The following is a 20,097-nucleotide window of genomic DNA, read 5'->3' as shown; positions in this document are numbered from 1 at the left end:
TTAATCATTCAAGCACTCATTTTCATCATATTTAGAGACTGTGGAGCTGTCTTTAGAGCATTCAGAGGGTGTGCTCAACATTTACAATGAGCTGCACCTCTGAGCAACACTTTTGCCATCTGTCACATTAAACAAATGTCCAGGACAAACGTCCCAACCTTTTCTTTTTTATAAAACTTATAGTTGTTGGGCTGAATCAGATAACCCTGAACCATCCTTTAGTTGTTCTGCTGTAGGTTCGCGCTGCTGGTTGACTTCCCATGATGCACTGAAAATGTCTTCCCCTCTTTTCTCTCCCAGTGCGTTTATTTACACCACCGCTGCATGGCAATGTTTGTCTGCTGCCACAGTCTGCGTTTTATCCAAGATCTCTCTAAGCGGTCCTTTTCTCTCGTCTCTCACCTCTAAACTGGTCAAGCTGGATGCTAGCTGCCCCACCCTGAGCCTAGGACAGCTAAAGGTCCTTCCTGTTAAAATAGAGTTCCTCCTTCCCACCAAGTGCTGTGCTTAAAGGTTTGTTTGATCATTTGGCTTGTCTATTTCATATTGTAGGGTCTTTACAATATAAAAAGCCAAAGGAAAACTTTAAAGTGGTGCTATATAAATAAAACTTTATTGAATTTCTTATTGAATTGAAATAATATTATTAAAAATATTTAGAAAAGGGAAAATTCACAATTCTTAAGTCTTTTTTGACTGAACTTTTACCCATTTCCAGACATTCATTTTTAACATCTGCTGGTGATACTCAAAATGTACTTACATCATCACATGAGCTCAGTTTTAATGCAAAACTGGATTAAGGTTGAGTGTGAGGAAAATGTGAGTCATTTTTGTGGAAAAACATATCAAATAACGATCTTATAGAAAACAAGAAAACTGCAAAGACATGTGTGCAGTTTGAAAAATTGCACATAAACGTCAGTCAGTGTTTGGCAGTCAAACTGAGCAGAATAAAGGCTACAATAAAGGCTAAAAAACCTAAAAGAAATCTTTAAAAGACAGATTTTTTTTTTTTAAGCTAATACATTTTGGTTTCAATCATCCAACTGACTGATGACCACTTTGCACATCACGTACCATTAACCAAATGATGACAATGAAAAAACATCAGCATGACAATATCAGTCACATTATTGTAATTTCTTTTTTCTGAAACACGCCTGTTGTTAAATTTTTTTTAAAAAAAAAGGAAATTGAGGTTTGGCCATCAAAATGAAGTGACTGACTGTGTTTTACAGCGACGTGGTCAACAGGTTTGCCACACCTCAGTGCGCGTTGTTGTTTTAACCTTTTTTTATGTGTAATAGTTCTGGTTCGGCTGCATTTTTTTCCGAGGTATCATGCACAATGCACATGCAGCATGTTCTCTCAAAGCTTCCTGACTTCACAACAAGACTTCCAGCTTTAACAGGTAAGATTTTTTGGTTGCTAGTAAAAATGGAAATCTATAATCAAAACAGTGAGAGGTGTGAGATTATATCAAACAGCTAGAACAAAGAAGAAATCATTTTTATCGTATTTTAAAAAAATATATTTTCCGAGTTGTAAAAAGCTACATTCGGAAGATGACTTGTAAATGCCTACAAAAGCTTGCAGATCTAACATAAAAATGATCTGTTCTGGCTTTCAGCTGAAAGATGTAAACTAATGTAATCATTCTGGTCTTTTAACAAACATTTATGGTCACTGAGTATTTTAAAAACATGTTTATTATTTCTAACTAATGTTTTGTAACTGATGCACGTGGCACTGTGTCGAGTTTGTGTGTCTTTTTTTCTCCTTCTGTAAAAGTTATATTTTTAAAGTGCATACAATTCTAACTCTGTAAATCATTCATCAGTCAAACAACTAGTGTTGTGTTTTTCTCCAAGTGGGATTGCACAATCGTGTAATTTACTTTTCCCACACTGAGCTACCTCGCCCTTGTTCTTGATACAACTGTGTGGTAGTGGCTTCCAGGTAAATGCATTGCTTAGGTGTGGTTAACAACATGGTAAAAAATTTCATACACACAGTTTAACACTACCCAATGTTGCTGTTAACAAATCCATTTACTGACTGCACTGCCTTTGTTGCGATCTAAGAGTGGTTATAAAACGGACATTTTCGTAATCTATGGGGAAATCTCTAAATACGCTGATTTAATTGTGTTTTATTTTTGGAAAAAATTTTCAGTGAATTATTTTAGTCTTGGTAGCCTCTGCTCCTGGCTTGCCGCCCGGCTCACAATGCACCCGACCCCTACGGCACCTCCTGTGGGTGGTTGCCTGCAGGAGGATGGGCCCATGTCCCCTTTTCTGGCTGTGCCCAGCCAGCCCCATGGACTAATGCCTGGCCACCTGACGCTCGCCCTCGGGCACCGTCCCCAGGCCTGGCTCCAGGGTGGGGCCCCAGTAACCCTATCCCATGCAGGGTGAACTGTTCCCTCGATGGTCTTGTCATAGGGATCTTCTGAATCGCTCTTTGTCTGGTCCCTCACCCAGGACCAATTTGTCATGGGAGACCCTATCAGGGGGGCAGAAGCCCCCAGACAACATAGCCCCTGGGATCCCTGAGACACACAAACCCCTCCACCACGATAAGGTAGCGATTCGGGGAGGGAATCTTCTCACCCTATCTCCCTTAGAAATAGGGTGAGAAGTTTGGCCATCCCGGAGGGGCTCAGAGTAGAGCCGCTACTCCTCCACATCAAAAGGAACCAGTTGAGGTGGTTCGGGCATCTGACAAGGATGCCTCCTGGGCACCTCCTGGGTGACGTGTTCTGGAGAGATTATATCTCTCGGCTGGCCTGGGAACGCCTTGGTGTTCCCCTGGACAAGCTGGAGGAGGTGGCTGGGGAGAGGGAGGTCTGGGCTTCTCTGCTTGGGCTGCTGCTCCCACGATCCGGCCCTGGATAAATGGAAGAAAATGGATGGATGGATGGAGGGCTGAATTATTTTAGTTCACTAATTCTAGGAGGTCAGAGTTCAGAGTTGTGATGTCATCAGTAAGCGCAGAAGAAGACAAAAACAGTGTTTGAGAGCATTGTTTGGTGATGATATGCTATGCTGCCTGTAAACTCCAAACCTGAAGTGAGGAGAATAAAGAGAATGGAGTCATGTCTCTCTGAGTGTGCAACACTTAGATATCACTCATCAAAACAACACAGTCAAAGTTGCATTTATTGTATCCAATACTATGAGGTCATAAATATTTGGTCTTCATACAAATGAAATAGCTGTCAAGCTGGGATTTAAAGATTTTTTTTTACAGAGATTTGCCTATGGTCCAGTGCCATCCCAGTAATTCTTCTATTCTTCCTACTCCTTTTTAACTTGCAAGCATATTCACTTAGTGTACATTAGATACCTTTTGATGTTCAATTCAGTTCAATTCAATTTTATTTATTGAAGCATGGTCACTGAGTAAGAGCAGTTGCTTCAAGGTGTTTTGTACTGTAAAGCAAACGACCCTAGAATAATAGAGAGAAAACCACAACAATCAGATGACCCCCTGTGAGCAAGCACTTTGCAACAGTGAGAAGAAAAACTCCCTTTTAACAAGAAACCTCCAGCAGAGCTGGGCTCAGGGAGGGGCAGCTACCTGGGTGTGAGGGAAGTCACATGACATTTAGAAAACAAAACTTGTTCTTTGTCTTGTTAAATCAGCCTCTTAATGAGGAATATGTGCTAAACGTGAAGGTTTTGCATTAGGTGTTCTTGCTTGGTACTGATTTCCATGTATTAACAGGTACAGTAACCAGTCAACAACAATGACAGCCAACTGGAATACTGGCCTCTTTGGCTGTTGTGACAACATAAAATCTTGTAAGCAACCAATTTTTTTTTTTTTTATATTTCCCTTTTATCATCATATGCTGCATTTAGATAATGTACTAAAACATAAATAAACATAAATATTATTTCCAGGCTGCTATGGTTTCTGGTGTTGCCCTTGCCTCGCCTGTACCGTTGCAGGAATGTTTGAAGAGAACCGCTGTCTCCCATTATGTGACATCTGCAGCCCCGCTGTGTTATCAGCCTTTGGGATACCACTGTTTGTGCCTCCTGCTGCCTTGGGTCTGAGGGTTGGTGTTCGACACAAATATGGCATCCAGGTACAACCCTATAACACTTATTAATAAAAATATTATTCTGACAGTCAGATGTTTTTTAGGCTCCCACTGGTAAATTACTAACTAAGAAATGGTACAAGTAGTAAAATGAGTATAGTTACAGAATATTTCTCTACAGGGTTCTATCTGTAAGGACATCGCCACTTCCTGTGTCTGTATGTGGTGCACCTGGTGCCAGTTGCATCGCGAGTTAATAATTCGCAAACACGGCACCCATGTCGTCAACATGCAGCCTACACCCACTGGGAAAAATTGAGAGTTTGTTATGGCTTCGTGCTGAGGTTGCTCCTCGTTGGTGTGATCTGTCCTCTAAGATCAGTTATGTTTGGTCTCACCAAACTAATTGATATTTGGTTATGACGGTCTTGCTTTTGACCTTTTTTTTCCCTCTAAGGATTTCTGCTGTGATACACTCAAGACAAGCATCGTATGTTTTATATATGCATGGTTTTCATTGCCTCTCTGAGCTAGCTCGTGACATGTAAGTTAATTATTTTAATGCTACAATAATGATGATCATGACAATCGAGAAACAGAGATCAATGACCCTCAAACACATCTACAAAAATAAAAGTGAACTCTACTAAGTTCTTAAATCTCTGTGTGAATCTGTAACTTTTTTAGACATACTAATTTTGTATATGTAAAAGTATCTCAAACTAAATTCTGAATAAATTCATCCATCTAACCCAAAAGTCCTGTTACATGAAAAACAAAACATGCTGTAAACAAGATCAGCCCACAGTCACAGGTAATGTTGCCGTTATGCAAATGTGAAAAATACCTAAATGGAAATGTTCTATTTCAATACTTTTTCTAAGAGATCATGAATATCAATTTGTCCATGATGCTATGATTTTCATGATTGCTTGAGATCTGTTTAATCCCACCATATGAATCTATGATGTCGTGACAAGCAAGGAAGCAATGCTTGTCTTTCTGTAAAAAGTCACCGATGCACCCATGAACATGGTTGGCTTGGTGGGCTTCCAGCTGAGAGCAGATCTTCAGAGGAGAACAACGGCAATGTTGGATTAAAATGAGTCCACAATTACAGTATGATCTGCAAATATACAGAAATAATGCATCATTACACATTTTGTACACAGTCTCTAGAGTGTTGTTGTATACATTGTGTGACAGTGAGTGGCCTGATCGGTTTCAAACTCAGAACAACAAACACTTACAGCAGAACAAAAATAAACTAATAACCACTAGATTACTGTGATTCAGAGTCTTGTGTCACTGTGATTACACCTAGGTACTCAAATAAAACTGCCACAGCCACAAGGTAGGTAAAATGACTGGTGAATTAGCTTTACCTGCTGATAATTATTACCATTGCTAATCTACACTGATGCCCCCCATAAATGCACTATAAACACCCTATGGACGTAACCTTACACCAAGGTCAACTTGACTATTTTATGCTTGCTTACCTGCAAACATACAGAAATCGCGCATTGTTACACATTCTGTACACAATCTCTAGACTTTTGTATAACAGTGAATGGCCTGGCCTCTTTACTCCAACTTGATCTGATCTTTTAGGATATACTCCCTCTTGTGGTGTAATGTAGGCGTAGCTGCTATTAATAGAAGAGAATAAACCTTTATTGTCCCGCGAACGAGAAATTTGGGTGTTACTGCTCTTACAGCAAGGGGAATATACATATTCATATATATACATAAGCAACTGAAGTTATACAGGTAACAATGTACAGAAATATGTATAAACATTGTACGGAGATATGTACACGAGAGTGTACATATCTCCGTAAAAAATGGTAAACTGTGTTACAGCTCAGTGCTCATGCAGGGGATGGGAGGTATTGTCCACAATGGATGTCAGCTTAGACAACGTCCTCTCCTCTCCAACCTGCTCGATGGACTTCAGAGGACAGTCCAGGACAGATCTGGTCCACCTGACCAGTTTGTTGAATAAATATATAATATATATATATATATATATATATATATATATATATATATATATATATATATATATAAAAAACACCCATCTCGCCCCTGCGGGCGGTTTATCCTTCAAGCTTGGGTCCTCTACCAGAGGCCTGGGAGCTTGAGGGTCCTGCGCAGTATCTTAGCTGTTCCTAGGACTGCGCTCTTCTGGACAGAGATCTCCGATGTTGTTCCCGGGATCTGCTGGAGCCACTCGCCTAGCTTGGGAGTCACCGCACCTAGTGCTCCATGGCTCCCCGTCGGGGAATCGAACCCCGGTCTTCCGCGTGACAGGCGGAGATACTGTCCACTATATATATATATATATATATATATAATATATAATACATACACATACATATATAATACATACACATACATACATACACATACATACACACATACATATACATACACATACATATACATATACATACACATACATATACATACACATACATATACATACACATACATACATATACACATACATACATATACATACATATACATACACATATATATATATACACACACATACACATACACATATATATACATAGGTCCCTCATCCTATTCATGTAACCCCTTCCGCCAGGGTTACTTGGGTAGTAGCATTCCAACAACGCCCTGTTTTCGTCTCTTGCCCACCGATGCCTTCTTGTTCCAGTAGCCCACTTCTCATCAGGGTGCCCTGGTTCCTCAACACCTGACGCGGGCCTTGTTGATCCGGGCGACGTCCGAGCCGGCATGCCTTCATATTTATCTGTCTCGCTCATGTCTGCGGTAGGCTTGCTTAGCATAGGGGGTCTAGCCTTAGGACCCTTACTGGATACAGACGCCCCAGGCGGGAATCGAACTTGCGATCCTCTGCTCCAAAGGCTTGTAGTCTAACCACCAGCTTTGTCCTACCAGTGGCTGGACAAAGCTGGACTGAAAGACAGCACGGAAGCACTACTCATGGCAGCACAGGAACAAGCACTAAGCACAAGATCCATTGAGGCTGGGGTCTATCACACCAGGCAAGACCCCAGGTGCAGGCTGTGTAAAGATGCTCCAGAGACAATCCAGCACATAACTGCAGGATGTAAGATGCTAGCAGGCAGGGCATATATGAAACGCCATAACCAAGTGGCCGGCATAGTGTACAGAAACATCTGTGCCGAGTATAACCTGGAAGTCCCGAGGTCAAAATGGGAGATGCCCCCAAGGGTGATGGAGAATGACCGAGCTAAGATCCTGTGGGACTTCCAGATACAGACGGACAAAATGGTGGTAGACAAACATGAGAAGACGGCCGTAGTGATCAAAGTAGTGGTTCCGAATGACAGCAACATCAGGAAGAAGGAACACGAGAAGCTCGAGAAATACCAAGAGCTCAGAGAAGAGCTCGAGAAGATGTGGAGGGTGAAGGTGACGGTGGTCCCAGTGGTAATTGGAGCACTAGGTGCAGTGACTCCCAAGCTAGGCGAGTGGCTCCAGCAGATCCCGGGAGCAACATCGGAGATCTCTGTCCAGAAGAGCGCAGTCCTAGGAACAGCTAAGATACTGCGCAGGACCCTCAAGCTCCCAGGCCTCTGGTAGAGGACCCGAGCTTGAAGGATTGACCGCCCACAGGGGCGGGTGGGGAATTTTTTTTATATGTGTGTGTGTGTTTGTGTAGGGACTGGAAAACAGGACGAAGGACAAAGACAGGGAACGCAGATAGCAGCATACATGGGGATCTCTTGAACCAAGAGATTCAAACACAATAAAACAACTAGGAAGGAACAGCTGGTACTAAATTTCAAAATAAACAAATACATGAATGAATAAAGAAACTGTTGATTCTGTACTTGAATTACAAAGCTGACGCTGCTTTTGATATGACAGCTAAATGTCTTTATTCAAACTGTCAGACCCCTAAAAAAGTCTGGAAAAACTCAACGTACCTGTGTACGTTAACAGTCACATCTAAGTCACCTGAGACTTGAACATGATCATGACTATTATCAGCAGTTTCTGTTTGTTTTTTTAAGAAACACAGCAACAATAAAAGGAAACTTTTTTAAAAGTAAATTTCTATGTGTATGTTTTTTGACATTTATCTTCAACAGACATATAGATGTTGCATTTGTTTGTATGCTTAAAATGAACTTGAACGCACTTAAAACACAAAGAGAAAAGTTCATTAAAAATATTGAGGAACTTCTGGGCATGATCTTTTGATTTCCTTTCTCTGTTTCTATAGTTTCAGGTTTTGCAGCATTTTTGTGTCAAGCCAATGGCAACTCTAAGCCACTCCCATTACAAGGTGCATCCTTTCCTATATTCCTTATCACAGGTGCACACAGGGAGTCCAGCAAGACCAGGTAAGACCTTCCACTTTTCTACAATGAATTTTACATCATTTACCGTTTAGTGTTATTCCTTTATGGTTCACTGTGTAATATTGGATGTATAACGCTGTAGGAGATGTGATGACAGAGGGACTAAAATGTATGTAAGTTTATGTAAATTGATACATTCTTAGAAAGAGATGAGTGTTTTTTTTTCCTGGTTATTACTGACCCTCTGTATTGATAACTGTTTATCTGCAAAGGTGAATTATATGCAGGGCTGCAGACTGTAAGCTGTCTTGTGTAAAGGTCAGTTTATATTGAACTGTACTCTCAACCTCGTGACTGTTTAAAATGAACTTGGATGTTTTAGGAAAGTCAGTGTTTTACCTCGTGGTGTTTCTGGTGTTTTTCTGTCTGACGCTGTTGCGTTTTTAATGCTCAATCTTAGTCTTTGGAATCAAGGATGTATAAATCAGATTTAACTGAAGAATTACAGACAATGCACTTTTCATTTCATTTCTCCGAGCCAATAGTTTCAGTTTGTTTGTGTTTATTCAACCATAAAAAGATGCTGCTTCTAATCAAAGGAACTATGTAATTTTCTGAGGTAGAAAGCTTTTTTACATGTATATATATTTGACTTGTAGCCAACATACAGTACAGTGTTGTTCTTCTTTCTATTTTTCGTAGTTAATCTTAGCGATCGCTGGAACAAATATTTTAAGAATTTGAGGTTTCTGATGAACAAGCTTTGCTACAAGGTGCTCCAGAATCTAATCTCATCATCTACTGCCTAGATGTCCTACACAACAGACGGTTCTTTCTGTAGATGCATTTCTTTAACTTTGGTTTACCCGCTCCTCTACTTTCACAGAGCAATCCTATAGCATCTTGTCACACAATGGCAGAAAAACCCTTGACAGACTGGGACAGTGGTCTTTGTGACTGCTTTGAGGATGCACATACTTGTAAGAAGCCAGTTAAATTTGATTGACTCATAAATTGTATTTGTGTTTTCAGGACTACAGGTTTTTTCTCATTTGTATCGTCTTCATCTTTTGAGACTTGTTACCACTTTATTGACGTGTTTCTGTGTTTTTCAGGTTGCTATGGTTTCTGGTGCGGCCCCTGCCTCGCCTGCACTGTTTCAGGAAGATTTGGAGAGAACAACTGTCTCCCCTTATGTGACATACTTGGTTCTGCTGTATTAGCAGCCTGTGGGATACCCCTCTGTGTTCCACCAGCAGTTTTGTCTGTAAGGGCTGCCATGCGAAACAGATATGGCATCAAGGTATAAAGCGCAAGACAATGACATACTCTGAACTAAAAGTGGAAAGATATAGCAAAGTAATGCTTGTATTCTCTTTCTGCAGGGCTCTCTCTGTAAGGACATTGCAGTTTCCTGTTTCTGTGCCTTATGCTCCTGGTGTCAGATGCATCGTGAGTTAAAGCATCGCAAGAAAACCCCGACTGTAATCACTATAGAGAACAACACTGTTTACAACATCCAGCCTGTTCCAGTTGCCCAGCTACCAGTGGCGATGGTGTCTGCACAACCACCCACAGGTGGTTTTGTTGCTTAACCCAGGAGGTGTTATGTGCTCACAGTTGCACTGCTCTGAGTTAGCTTTAATGTATTTATCAGTGAAATCAGAGCCTCTAATAATTTTTAATTGAATTGTATGATCAATTATTTGTATTATTTTCCTAATAATCCTCAACATTTTTTCCTTTAACAGTTATATTTTGAGAAATGATGATGATAGTGAGAGTTGGTGATTCACTATAGTTCTGAGATTCATTTAGTAAAAAATAGTAAAATGACGAAATCAGATACAAAGACGAAATCAAAGTTTCAGGGCTCATTTTTGTAGCCAACTATGGCAAAAGTCCATCATAAAACTTTTCTTTCTGACTTTATACTGATGTTTGATGTCATGCAGTCTGTCCAAATTATTTCCATTTACACAAAGAGAGGAGCTCAGAGTTCCTGCTACAACAAATAAATAAATAAATAAATACAGGTTAGCAGAACACAAAAGACTGAATCTGGAAAAAGAACGAAAAAGCATCAAACTAACCCTGCTACAAAATAGAGCACATTTCATTTATAATGTTGTAAATCCAAGCCCATTATGTATTCATGATTTGAATCCTGGGTTGTGCGAAATCCCAGAAATAAACCTTAGACAAAGTGAATCTGTGAACTAAGGTGTAGGTCTATTAGGTTATGTTGTGGTGATCCTCGGGTTGAGGGATGGGTGTTCATACTGGAGTGCAAAATTAAAACCAATGGAAGATGGACAAGAAAAGTTCAAAGCCATCAGGTGCTCAGTTTAGAAAAAAGAGAAAAGAAGAGGAGAAGAAATGAGCAAAAGATGCAGGTAAGCAGATGTGTCATTGGATAATGGCAGGTCATCCTGAAACAATCAGAATCAGAATACTTTATTAATCCCTAAGGAAATTATGAGGGGTACATTTGATCCAAGAAGAAAAATAGAACTAAAAATAGTAACAGTAACAGACCAACTCCAAACAATACATTGTCTTACAGATTTTACACGTTTAGGAAATAGCACTAATATATACAGATCACTCAATTATAAATATCAAGAATGAACAGAAGTGATTTTAAATAAATATCAAGAAAATTGACAAGAACATTAGAGAGTAGAAAAGAGTGTGTGTAAAATGGCTGTAACTATTGCAGTGTTTACAGTGTATTTCACTAGCTGGGACCACATCCTTGGTAACAATGGGCGATGAGCGATGAGGAAGTGTGAATAGTGCTGCGGTTTGGGGAAGGCCTTGAAGGGGACTGGCGACGGCTCTCGGGCCGGGCAGATCCCCATGTACTAACGAGAAATAAATGGAGGAAAGGAAGAGAGGAGAGGAGAAGAGAGGAAAGAGGCAGGCAGGAATGATTTCCTGTGTCGTTGCCAGAGGTGGTGTTCGCCCAGGGCACCAAACAGGCTAGGACCGCCACTGGGTAAGGGTTAGGCATTCATTTTTCATGGTTAGGGTTAGGGGGTAGGGAAAGCATTATGTCAATTATATGTCCCCACAAGATATGAATACCCAACATGTGTGTGCGTGTTTTCGTCATGATTCTTAGTGTCTATTAAACATTAAAAAGATGTTAACTGTCAGTCACCTCAGTCTGTGAATGCTGCTGGTTGAAGAGTAGCAATATTGATCCCTAGTCTGGAATTACTCTAAATTTATTTTTATCAATAAACAACCCTTTAGGAAATGCCCTGCGGGTCTATAAAACACTTACTTGTCTGTTCTATGCTGAATATGCTATGTTGGTGTGGATATGAGTGTGTCCTAACTTGTTATGGAAGTAATGCTAATTCACTGTCGATGTAAGCTATTCCGAGTTGTATTTTCACTGTGACTGTGCACAAGGGTTTGACATGGTGTGATTTCTGAGAACAGGAATAAAAAAAAAACAACAACAAGATATTACAATGCAAATAAGAAATATTTGTATTGTATAGGTCAGAGCAACAGGCCCCACACATGGTAAATGGACTTGTTCTTATATAATGCTTTTCTACTCTGAGCACTCAAAGCACTTTACACAGCTTGCCTCATTCATCCATTCACACCAGTAATTTTTTTAAATGCTCTTTCTATGTAAGTGCTTTCTATCTAACATTCACATGCATTCATATTCCAATGGACGCATTGGAGAGCAACTTGGGATTATATCTCGTCAAGGACACTTGGCATGCAGACTGGAGCAGAAAAGATAGTATCATGAGTGTGGTTGTTGGGGGGTTTTGGCGGGGGGTGCCTTTGGGGGAATTGATTTGCCTACTTCTCTGAAGATATCATACATTTAATGTTTTGTTTTGGATTTTGAATTCAGGCCTGGGAGCTTAGGACGATCACTAGGAGATCGAACTGCTCACCTGAGCTACAGCTACCCCTACATTCACACTACAGTCCTGTTAAGGAGATGCATTCTCCTTATTGTGCTAAGAATGCAAAAATAAATTAAAAACAGTTCTTAAATGCACCACAAGATGGTGGACCAACACAAGTACTGAAACAGGCAGTTTTCAATAGTCAACATTTCAGTTACCGTCTGTGCACCAGGAATATAGTTCTTTAACACCTCTGCACACAAGAAACTCTTCAAGCTACAATAAATACTGATGTAAAGAACTAAACCCTGAACAAGGGCGGAAACGATGATGATGATCTGACCTCACTCCTGACAGAAATTGAGGCTGTCGGGCTTTTAAAGAAAATACAGAAGATATTAGCTAAGTCAGATTTACAGCTAAACAAAACTGCCAGCTGACGACCTGGCAAAGGTCTTCAGACACAGACATAGGAACATATTCTTGACCTCTTCAATGTGGCCTTGGACTAAGCTGGGTCCTTGAATATGAGATCTTAATCTTCCAGGCTTCTAAGCAAGAACGATCCTTCATTTATCAGGCGCATCCTCTATAGCTGTACATCACTGTACAGTGCAATGCCCTCATCCAAGACCTTACCACTGATCCATGTGACTGCCAAAGAAAAGAAATGGAATGCACAGAAAGACTCCCTTTAGAGGTCGAACTCCTGTACATACCCAGACCTTATGTCTCATTGCCTCTGTTCTGAATGCAGCAACAAGAGCACTGTTTCTTCTCAGATGAGTTGTTGATTGAAATTACAGCTTTCATCAACGCTGCCCTTGCTCTTAATGGAGACGGACGCGTGCTACATTGGATTCATCATGGTAAAAACCAAGCTGGTGCCTTGATGAGGCTTGAGTTGCACGCTTTATATTACACCAATGACTCTTCGCGAAGGTTTTAAATGTATGTACCCAAAAAAGTCTCAAGAATTAGTACTTCCACTACACAGACTCAGTGGCACCATGTTTCAAAGGATCACAATTTAGCTAACATTGCGACAGGGCAAATAACAGCAAGTCTGCAAGTAAATACATGAGAAGTACACCAGCAAGTACACCAAGACAAGTTTTTTCACTCATCCTTGGTTCCGGAAGTTCTAACAGCAGCTATTTACATCTGAGACATGAAGTATGTTTGATCTGGTCAAACCAGAACATGATGCAGAGATCTGCCCATTGAGCAGTGTTTTCACAACTAAAACTATTGACAGACTTCTTTTACCACATTGACTAGAATAGTTCTCCTTATGGAAGACCCTGATATGAGGAATGACAAAGCTCATCAGTGTGGCAAGGAAGTCTAAGGTTTCGAGGGAAACCCCTTAAAACCCATAAATACTGCAAATTTTCGGGTGATCCCCGATGTTTAACAGTTAGCATTCAAGGATAAAGTTAAACAGCTGGAAGAGGGGAACTAGTTTTGAAAATAAGTTCTTTGTCCAGGCTGAGCCCATTCCTTGACCAGGTTGTGGGACAGTTATGGTAAATGGACTGGTTCTTATATATCGTTTTTCTACTGCATCTGAGCTCTCCAAAGCGCTTCACGCAGTTTGCCTTATTCACCCAAGCACTTTCTTTCTAAGCTCTTTCTACGTAAATGCTTTCAATCTAACATTCATCATCATGTTTCTAAAGTAGAATCATTGCTTTGAAGTCTCTCCGTGGTGGTTTTTATCTTTGCTTTGTGTTGTCGGCTTTCGTTCATACCTAAATACTAAGAGAAAGAACATGTGTGTCCTCATTAGGTGGGTGTGGGGCTGTAGCCACAGGTTTATAATGTTAATTGGCAATTATGAGACAGTGTTTCAAATCATTTTACATAGTAACAGGAAAGTAACAACGAGTAGTACAACATGTCTTTCTCATGGGTGTAATAAGTAACATACTGCACTACTTTTAAGAAGTTCTGTGTAATATGTGTAACAACTTTTTTACTTTTCTATTTTGGAGTTATGACCCCAACACTGATCACAACAAAGAGGGAAAATACCTCCAACATTCACAAACATTTGACCACGCACCGTGTAATTAGTTTGCATGAATGTAATGCCGTTGATATGCTACTTAGAGATGGTGGTGACTCTCAAACTGGAGCAAATGAGAATCAATAAGGATTTGAATCGATGAGGGATATCAATGTTGAAATAAGAATCGCTAAATCCTTATCAATTCCCTACGTGTGTAACACTGGCATGGTGTGGTCACATATGTATCAAAGTTACAGATTGGCATTTTGAGGATTCTTAAGATAAGAAGAAAAACATGATAATGATAATTATTAGTTCCTGTTCCAAAAAACAACTGAATAACACTTAACTGTTTATTTTTCTTTTACTACTTAGGACTCTTTCTTTTATAATAAGCACCCTTTTCAGTTGTTTTTGCTTTTCCTTTAAAAACCACCTGGAATGCAGTTATTACTAATAATAATAATAATAATAATAATAATAATAATAGATTGCGTTTATATAGCGCTTTTTGGGGCCCTCAAAGCTCTTTACAATTCCACTATTCATTCACTCTCACATTCACACACTGGTGGAGGCAGCTACAGTTGTAGCCACAGCTGCCCTGGGACAGACTGACAGAAGCGAGGCTGCCATATCGCGCCATCGGCCCCTCTGGCCATCACCAGTAGGCGGTAGGTGAAGTGTCTTGCCCAAGGACACAACGACTGAGACTGTCCGAGCCGGGGAACTGCCAACTCTTTGAGCCACGATCGCCCCCGCAATTACCACATAATGGAAATTCACTTTTAGTTTCATGTTTCCATTTCCAGAGTTTCAGGCTTGGCAGCATTGTTTGTGTTGGCCCAAATGCCACTGACACTCCTTATACAAAGAGCCAAGGATCCTTTTATTCATTAAGTTTCAGAGGTGCGCAAAGGGTGTCCAGCAATAGCAGGTAAGACGTTCCAGTTTTTCATTCAATTCATTTTACATCAACTTAGTGGTCAGTACTTAGTTGTTTGTACCATGATACTAGAGGCAGTTTGTAAAGAAAATGTATGCATTTCCAAGAAATTAAAAAGTGGATAAAACCTTCACTTTTTAATTTCATGGAAATACATATGTGTACACGCAGCGTATCTTGTATATTAGTCCTCGTCGGAGAAACAGAGGCCATCATTACGGTGTGACTGTAAAAATCTAAGGTTTATGTAAACTGTTATGTGTGTTATTAGTATTCCCAAAGGCAAACCACATCCCGAACTCCAAATTCTAAGCTGTCTGGTGTAGAGGACAGTTAAAGTAGATTAAACTGTCTGAACTGTAAGCGTAATAGACTTTCACTTCCAAACCAGTCTACATATCCTGTTCAGATGTTTACTTTTGAGATATGTCAACCACATATTGCTGTTTGTTTTAAAGTCACTTGGATGTGTATAGAAAGCTTGTTCTTCCTTCATCCCCAAATGCTTGTTCATTATCAATGTTTGGGGGTCTCTTTCTGTAATGCTGTAGAATCTTTACCTTGATATATAAAATGTCTTGTGAATTATGGATATATTAATCAAGCTTAACTGACGACTTACAAAATGACCACAATATCCTTAACATGCACTTTGGTTTCATATCTATGTGCATGTGTCCACAACATATACTTTTTTTCTCTACTTAAACTTTCCCATTGCTACAAATATTTGAATGTCTCAGGTCTCGTGAACAAGTTTGATAGAAAGAACTTCAAAATTAACATTTTGAGTTTCATTTAATTTGGCTTTTTCTGCTTCTCTACTTTCACAGAGTGATCATTCAGTGTCTGTGGGTGAAGTTCAACATACAATGGCAGAAAAACCCTTGACAGAATGGGACAGTGGTCTTTGTGACTGCTTTGAGGATGCACGTACTTGTAAGAAGCCATTTAAATATGATTGACTCATAAATTATAATTGTATTTTCAGGACTACAAGTTGTTCTGATTTGTGTTGCCTTCATCTTTTGAGACTTGTTACTACTTTGTTGATGTGGGTTTCTGTGGGGTTTTTTAAGGCTGCTATGGATTCTGGTGCTGCCCCTGTCTCGCCTGCACTGTTTCAGGAAGATTTGGAGAGAACAACTGTCTCCCTTTATGTGATATATGTGGCTCTGGTGTATTAGCAGCCTTTGGGATACCCCTCTGTGTTCCTCCTGCAGTTTTGTCTGTAAGAGCTGCCATGCGAAACAGATATGGCATCAAGGTATGAACCGTGAGATGATGACACTGAACTCAAAGCTGGACTTTAGGCTATGTTCACACTGCAGGCGAAAGCGCATCAAATCCGATTTTTTTTGACCCTATGCGACCCATATCCGATCATGGTATGACAGTGTGAGCGGCACAAATCCGATATTTTCAAATCCGATCTGGGTCACTTTCGTATGTGGAACTGAATCCGATACATATCCGATGTTTTAGAAAGCGACTGCTGTTTGAATGGTCATGTCGCATTAAATCCGTCTTTCACGTCACTGACACAAGACAGACGCCAATTATCAGCGCCGGAGAAGACATAGTGAACGCTTACTGGCCATCCAGCGTAGATGTCAGTGAAACTGTTGGGAAGACAACGTGAACACTTTATTTGTACTGTATAATCTGCAGATTCTGACAGAAATCTGCAACTATCCTTTGAAGCACCGCTCCTCTCTAAAACAGCAATAAGGATAATTATTAGGTTATTTACATTATTATGTAAATAACAATAACTTAAAGCAAAAATTGGGAAATGTAAAATCTGAAATCTTTATATTAAGGGCCATCTGTCAAACAATACTGTTTGCTCTGGGTCTAAACAGAGCGCGTTGTGTGTGACGTCTTCTTTTGCACATGCGGGCCGCTTTGAGCGTTCACACTAGAGCGCGTTTGCTGTCGCATTTTATTTGTAGTGTGAACAAGCAGACAAAAAAATCGGATTTGATCAAAAAAATCGGAATTGAGCATCAAGACCTGCAGTGTGAACGTAGCCTTAGTGGGAATTACAAGTCTCACTCACTGAATCAAAAACATCCATATTTGATTTCAACTATGCCTAAATGTTTTTTGTCAAACATTCACACACATACTCAGTATCTGCTGCAAGGAAATTGTGACGTGTGGACCAGAAGAGCCAGGGACTGATCTACCAAACTTCTGGTTGGTAGATGACCTGCTCTTCCACCTGAATTAGACCACATCTGTAATGCTTGTACTTTCTTTCTGCAGGGCTCTCTCTGTAAGGACATTGCAATTTCCTGTTTCTGTGAGTGGTGCTCCTGGTGTCAGATGCATCGTGAGTTAAGGCATCGCAAGAAAACCCCGACTGTCATCAACATACAGAATAACACTGTCGTCAACATGCAGCCTATTCCAACTTTTCAGCCAGGAGTGATGATGATGCCTGCACAACCAGTTGCAACTGGTTTCATGGCTCAACCAACAGTGATCGTTCAAACAAAGTAACACTCGTAGAAGTCTGATGCTGCTCAGAGTGTGTTCTCATGTATTTACTTGTAAAAGCAAGAATGTAATCATTTAGTATGTTAAATTCTTACTGTTGATTTCCTAGTTTTCAAGAAAATTAAGAGAGTTAACATAAATGATGGGAATGATGATTCGCCCATTTGAAGTTTAGTTACAAATGTATATGTACTTTATTGTTGAAGTAATACCAATATTTTACAGGCTCAATAAAAACAAATCTGCACCCCATTTTTGTTGTCTTATCCTACTTTTCTGAGACTTTTCTGGTCAAATGAGTGATTCAGTTTTAAAATCTGCAAAAATCCACCATGAAGCATTTGTTTCAGATTTTACACTGATGCTTTGTGTCATGCACTGTGTGGTTGTGTCCTTGTGGTGTTTTCAATATGAAGAGCCATTAACCATAACTATGTCTGTGAAGATTCTCAGTCATCCAGGTCATCGTAGTCTAAGGAGCTTGGAAAGAAAAGCGTCTGGACTTGTTTAAGTTGCTTGAAGACATTTCACCTCTCATCCGAGAAGCTTCTTCAGTTCTAAGGTCAAATGGTGGGGAGTCCCAGATATAAACCTAATGGGAGTTTCCCCCCAAAGAGGGACAAAGGACCCCCTGATGATCCTCTACCTAATCACATGAGCCGAGGTGTGAAAATGGGTGTAGGTCACAATCAGCCAAGGTTTTGGGTGAGCTCATTGTGAAACCTGGCCCCACCTTATCATGCGAATTCCTGAGGTCAGATGGCCCAGGATGTGAGTGGGCGTTAAGGCGTCTGGGAAGGGAACTCAAAACTGGATTATAGATGGCAGACAGTTGGTGTCGTAAACCACCGCTTCTGTTCAAAGATGGCCGCTCACAGTGGATATAGATGGCTTCTTTCACTCCTCTTTCAAACCATCTGTCCTCTCTGTCCAAAATGTGAACATTGGCATCCTCGAAAGAGTGACCTTTGTCCTCTAGATGCAGATGAACTGCTGAGTCTTGTCCTGTGGAGGTGGCTCTTCTATGTTGTGCCATGCGCTTGTGAAGCGGCTGTTTGGTTCTCCGATGTAGAGGTCTGGGCATTCCTCGCTACACTGCACAGCATACACCACATTGTTAAGTTTGTGTTTTGGAGTTTTGTCTTTCGGGTGAACCAGTTTCTGTCTGAGTGTGTTGCTGGATCTGAAATGCACCGGGATGTCATGCTTGGAGAAAACTCTCCTGAGTTTCTCTGATACACCGGCTACATAGGGGATGACAATGTTGTTGCATCTGTCTTTCTTATCCTCCATCGCTGGTGTCTGGTGTCACTGAGGAGAGTAGTGATCTTTGTGTGGTAATCCGTTGTGTTTAGGACCACGGTGTACCTTCCCTTATCAGCTGGTAATATAGTGATGTTGTGGTCTTTGCACAGGGAAGCGACGGCCTTCTTTTCTTGTAATGTGAGGTTAGACGGCGGGACTTTGGCACTGGAGAGGGTGGCTGAGACTTTCATCCTGATTTGCTCTGCTTCTGTCTGTGATAATTTATTAATCCATATGGCGGTTTCTGTGGCTGTGATGAGGTCCACTATGGGCAACTGTTGCGGAGAAATGGAAAAATTGAGACCTTTAGCTAATACTTTCTTTTCAGGTTCAGTGAGATTCCGGTCTGAAAGGTTCTTCACCCATTTTATAAAGTTTATAAAGTCATTTATAAATTCTCCATGTCCCACTGTTAGCTAGATTGCATTTTGCTTTGCAGCATTGTGCCACCGAGTCTGTGTAGTGGACTTTCTAATTAGGGCTGATATTGTCACTGATTTTTACAACTCGTTCAATTCTGATTCGCAAGGTCCTGATTTGATTTGCCTCAATTTGATTTTGAAATATTATAAATATATTATTATATTATAATATTATAATTGTGATCATTTATCTTGTATATGTACTGTATAATGATTCAACAATTCTTTGATTAGAAGTATAAGGTAGCATAAGATATAATAAGATGTAACAATCTCACAACCTCGAAGCGTGAGGAGACAGAGAGCAGGGCATGACAGACAGACGGACCAACATCCTCATATACACTATATACACACAGACAAGGAAACGAAGAAATGGCAGTTAGGCAGGGAAAACCAGCTGACACTAATCAGATGAGACAAGACTGGGAGGAAGCAAAAGAGAGTAGACACCGGGGAGACAGAGGCCTGAAACATGGGACAGGAAGGCACAGAGCAGACACAAGACGGAACAGGAATAGAGCTAGAAATACTTGAACAGAAACCAAAACACTAACATTGATAACCATGAAAAACAAATAACCAAGAAACAAATTAAACAGGTATAAAACACTGGGTCACCGATCCAGGACC

General features: G+C 40.4%; 3 protein-coding genes across 3 annotated transcripts; all 3 read left to right on the top strand.

The window, feature by feature from the left end:
• The first annotated feature begins 1,338 nt into the window (after positions 1-1,338).
• On the top strand, positions 1,339-5,930 carry LOC146369027 (cornifelin-like). Its single transcript, XM_084911135.1, has 4 exons — positions 1,339-1,414; positions 3,733-3,809; positions 3,912-4,099; positions 4,236-5,930. The coding sequence occupies exons 2-4, from the start codon at positions 3,755-3,757 to the stop codon at positions 4,371-4,373; spliced, it is 381 nt and encodes a 126-aa protein (XP_084767261.1). The 5' UTR covers positions 1,339-1,414; positions 3,733-3,754; the 3' UTR covers positions 4,374-5,930.
• Positions 5,931-5,958: 28 nt separating this feature from the next.
• Positions 5,959-11,277, top strand: LOC146369026 (uncharacterized). Its single transcript, XM_084910636.1, has 6 exons — positions 5,959-6,049; positions 8,307-8,427; positions 8,673-8,703; positions 9,272-9,365; positions 9,501-9,688; positions 9,771-11,277. Exons 1-6 carry the CDS (start codon positions 5,959-5,961, stop codon positions 9,978-9,980), a joined length of 735 nt encoding a protein of 244 aa, XP_084766762.1. The 3' UTR covers positions 9,981-11,277.
• Positions 11,278-15,122: 3,845 nt separating this feature from the next.
• Positions 15,123-17,979, top strand: LOC146369025 (placenta-specific gene 8 protein-like). The gene is made up of 4 exons (XM_084910792.1): positions 15,123-15,223; positions 16,066-16,171; positions 16,312-16,499; positions 17,504-17,979. The coding sequence occupies exons 2-4, from the start codon at positions 16,105-16,107 to the stop codon at positions 17,738-17,740; spliced, it is 492 nt and encodes a 163-aa protein (XP_084766918.1). The 5' UTR covers positions 15,123-15,223; positions 16,066-16,104; the 3' UTR covers positions 17,741-17,979.
• The last annotated feature ends 2,118 nt before the right edge of the window (positions 17,980-20,097 follow it).

This window comes from Perissodus microlepis, chromosome 17, assembly GCF_051167445.1.
Source record: "Perissodus microlepis isolate ML-2025 ecotype Zambia chromosome 17, ASM5116744v1, whole genome shotgun sequence".
NCBI classification, from domain to species: domain Eukaryota; kingdom Metazoa; phylum Chordata; class Actinopteri; order Cichliformes; family Cichlidae; genus Perissodus; species Perissodus microlepis.
The sequence above is the reverse complement of the archived record's forward strand: the minus strand, read 5'-3'. Positions and strand labels throughout refer to the sequence as shown.

Excerpts from the sequence above, each read along its gene's own strand:
- LOC146369027 (XM_084911135.1), top strand. The coding sequence starts at position 3,755 with ATGACAGCCAACTGGAATACTGGCCTCTTTGGCTGTTGTGACAACATA. Across the intron at positions 3,810-3,911 it reads TTGTGACAACATAAAATCTT|GCTGCTATGGTTTCTGGTGT; the intron begins GTAAGCAACCAA and ends TATTATTTCCAG. Across the intron at positions 4,100-4,235 it reads GACACAAATATGGCATCCAG|GGTTCTATCTGTAAGGACAT; the intron begins GTACAACCCTAT and ends ATTTCTCTACAG.
- LOC146369025 (XM_084910792.1), top strand. The coding sequence starts at position 16,105 with ATGGCAGAAAAACCCTTGACAGAATGGGACAGTGGTCTTTGTGACTGC. Across the intron at positions 16,172-16,311 it reads CTTTGAGGATGCACGTACTT|GCTGCTATGGATTCTGGTGC; the intron begins GTAAGAAGCCAT and ends GGGTTTTTTAAG. Across the intron at positions 16,500-17,503 it reads GAAACAGATATGGCATCAAG|GGCTCTCTCTGTAAGGACAT; the intron begins GTATGAACCGTG and ends TTCTTTCTGCAG.
- LOC146369026 (XM_084910636.1), top strand. The coding sequence starts at position 5,959 with ATGGATGTCAGCTTAGACAACGTCCTCTCCTCTCCAACCTGCTCGATG. Across the intron at positions 8,428-8,672 it reads AGGGAGTCCAGCAAGACCAG|GGCTGCAGACTGTAAGCTGT; the intron begins GTAAGACCTTCC and ends AATTATATGCAG. Across the intron at positions 8,704-9,271 it reads GTAAGCTGTCTTGTGTAAAG|AGCAATCCTATAGCATCTTG; the intron begins GTCAGTTTATAT and ends CTACTTTCACAG.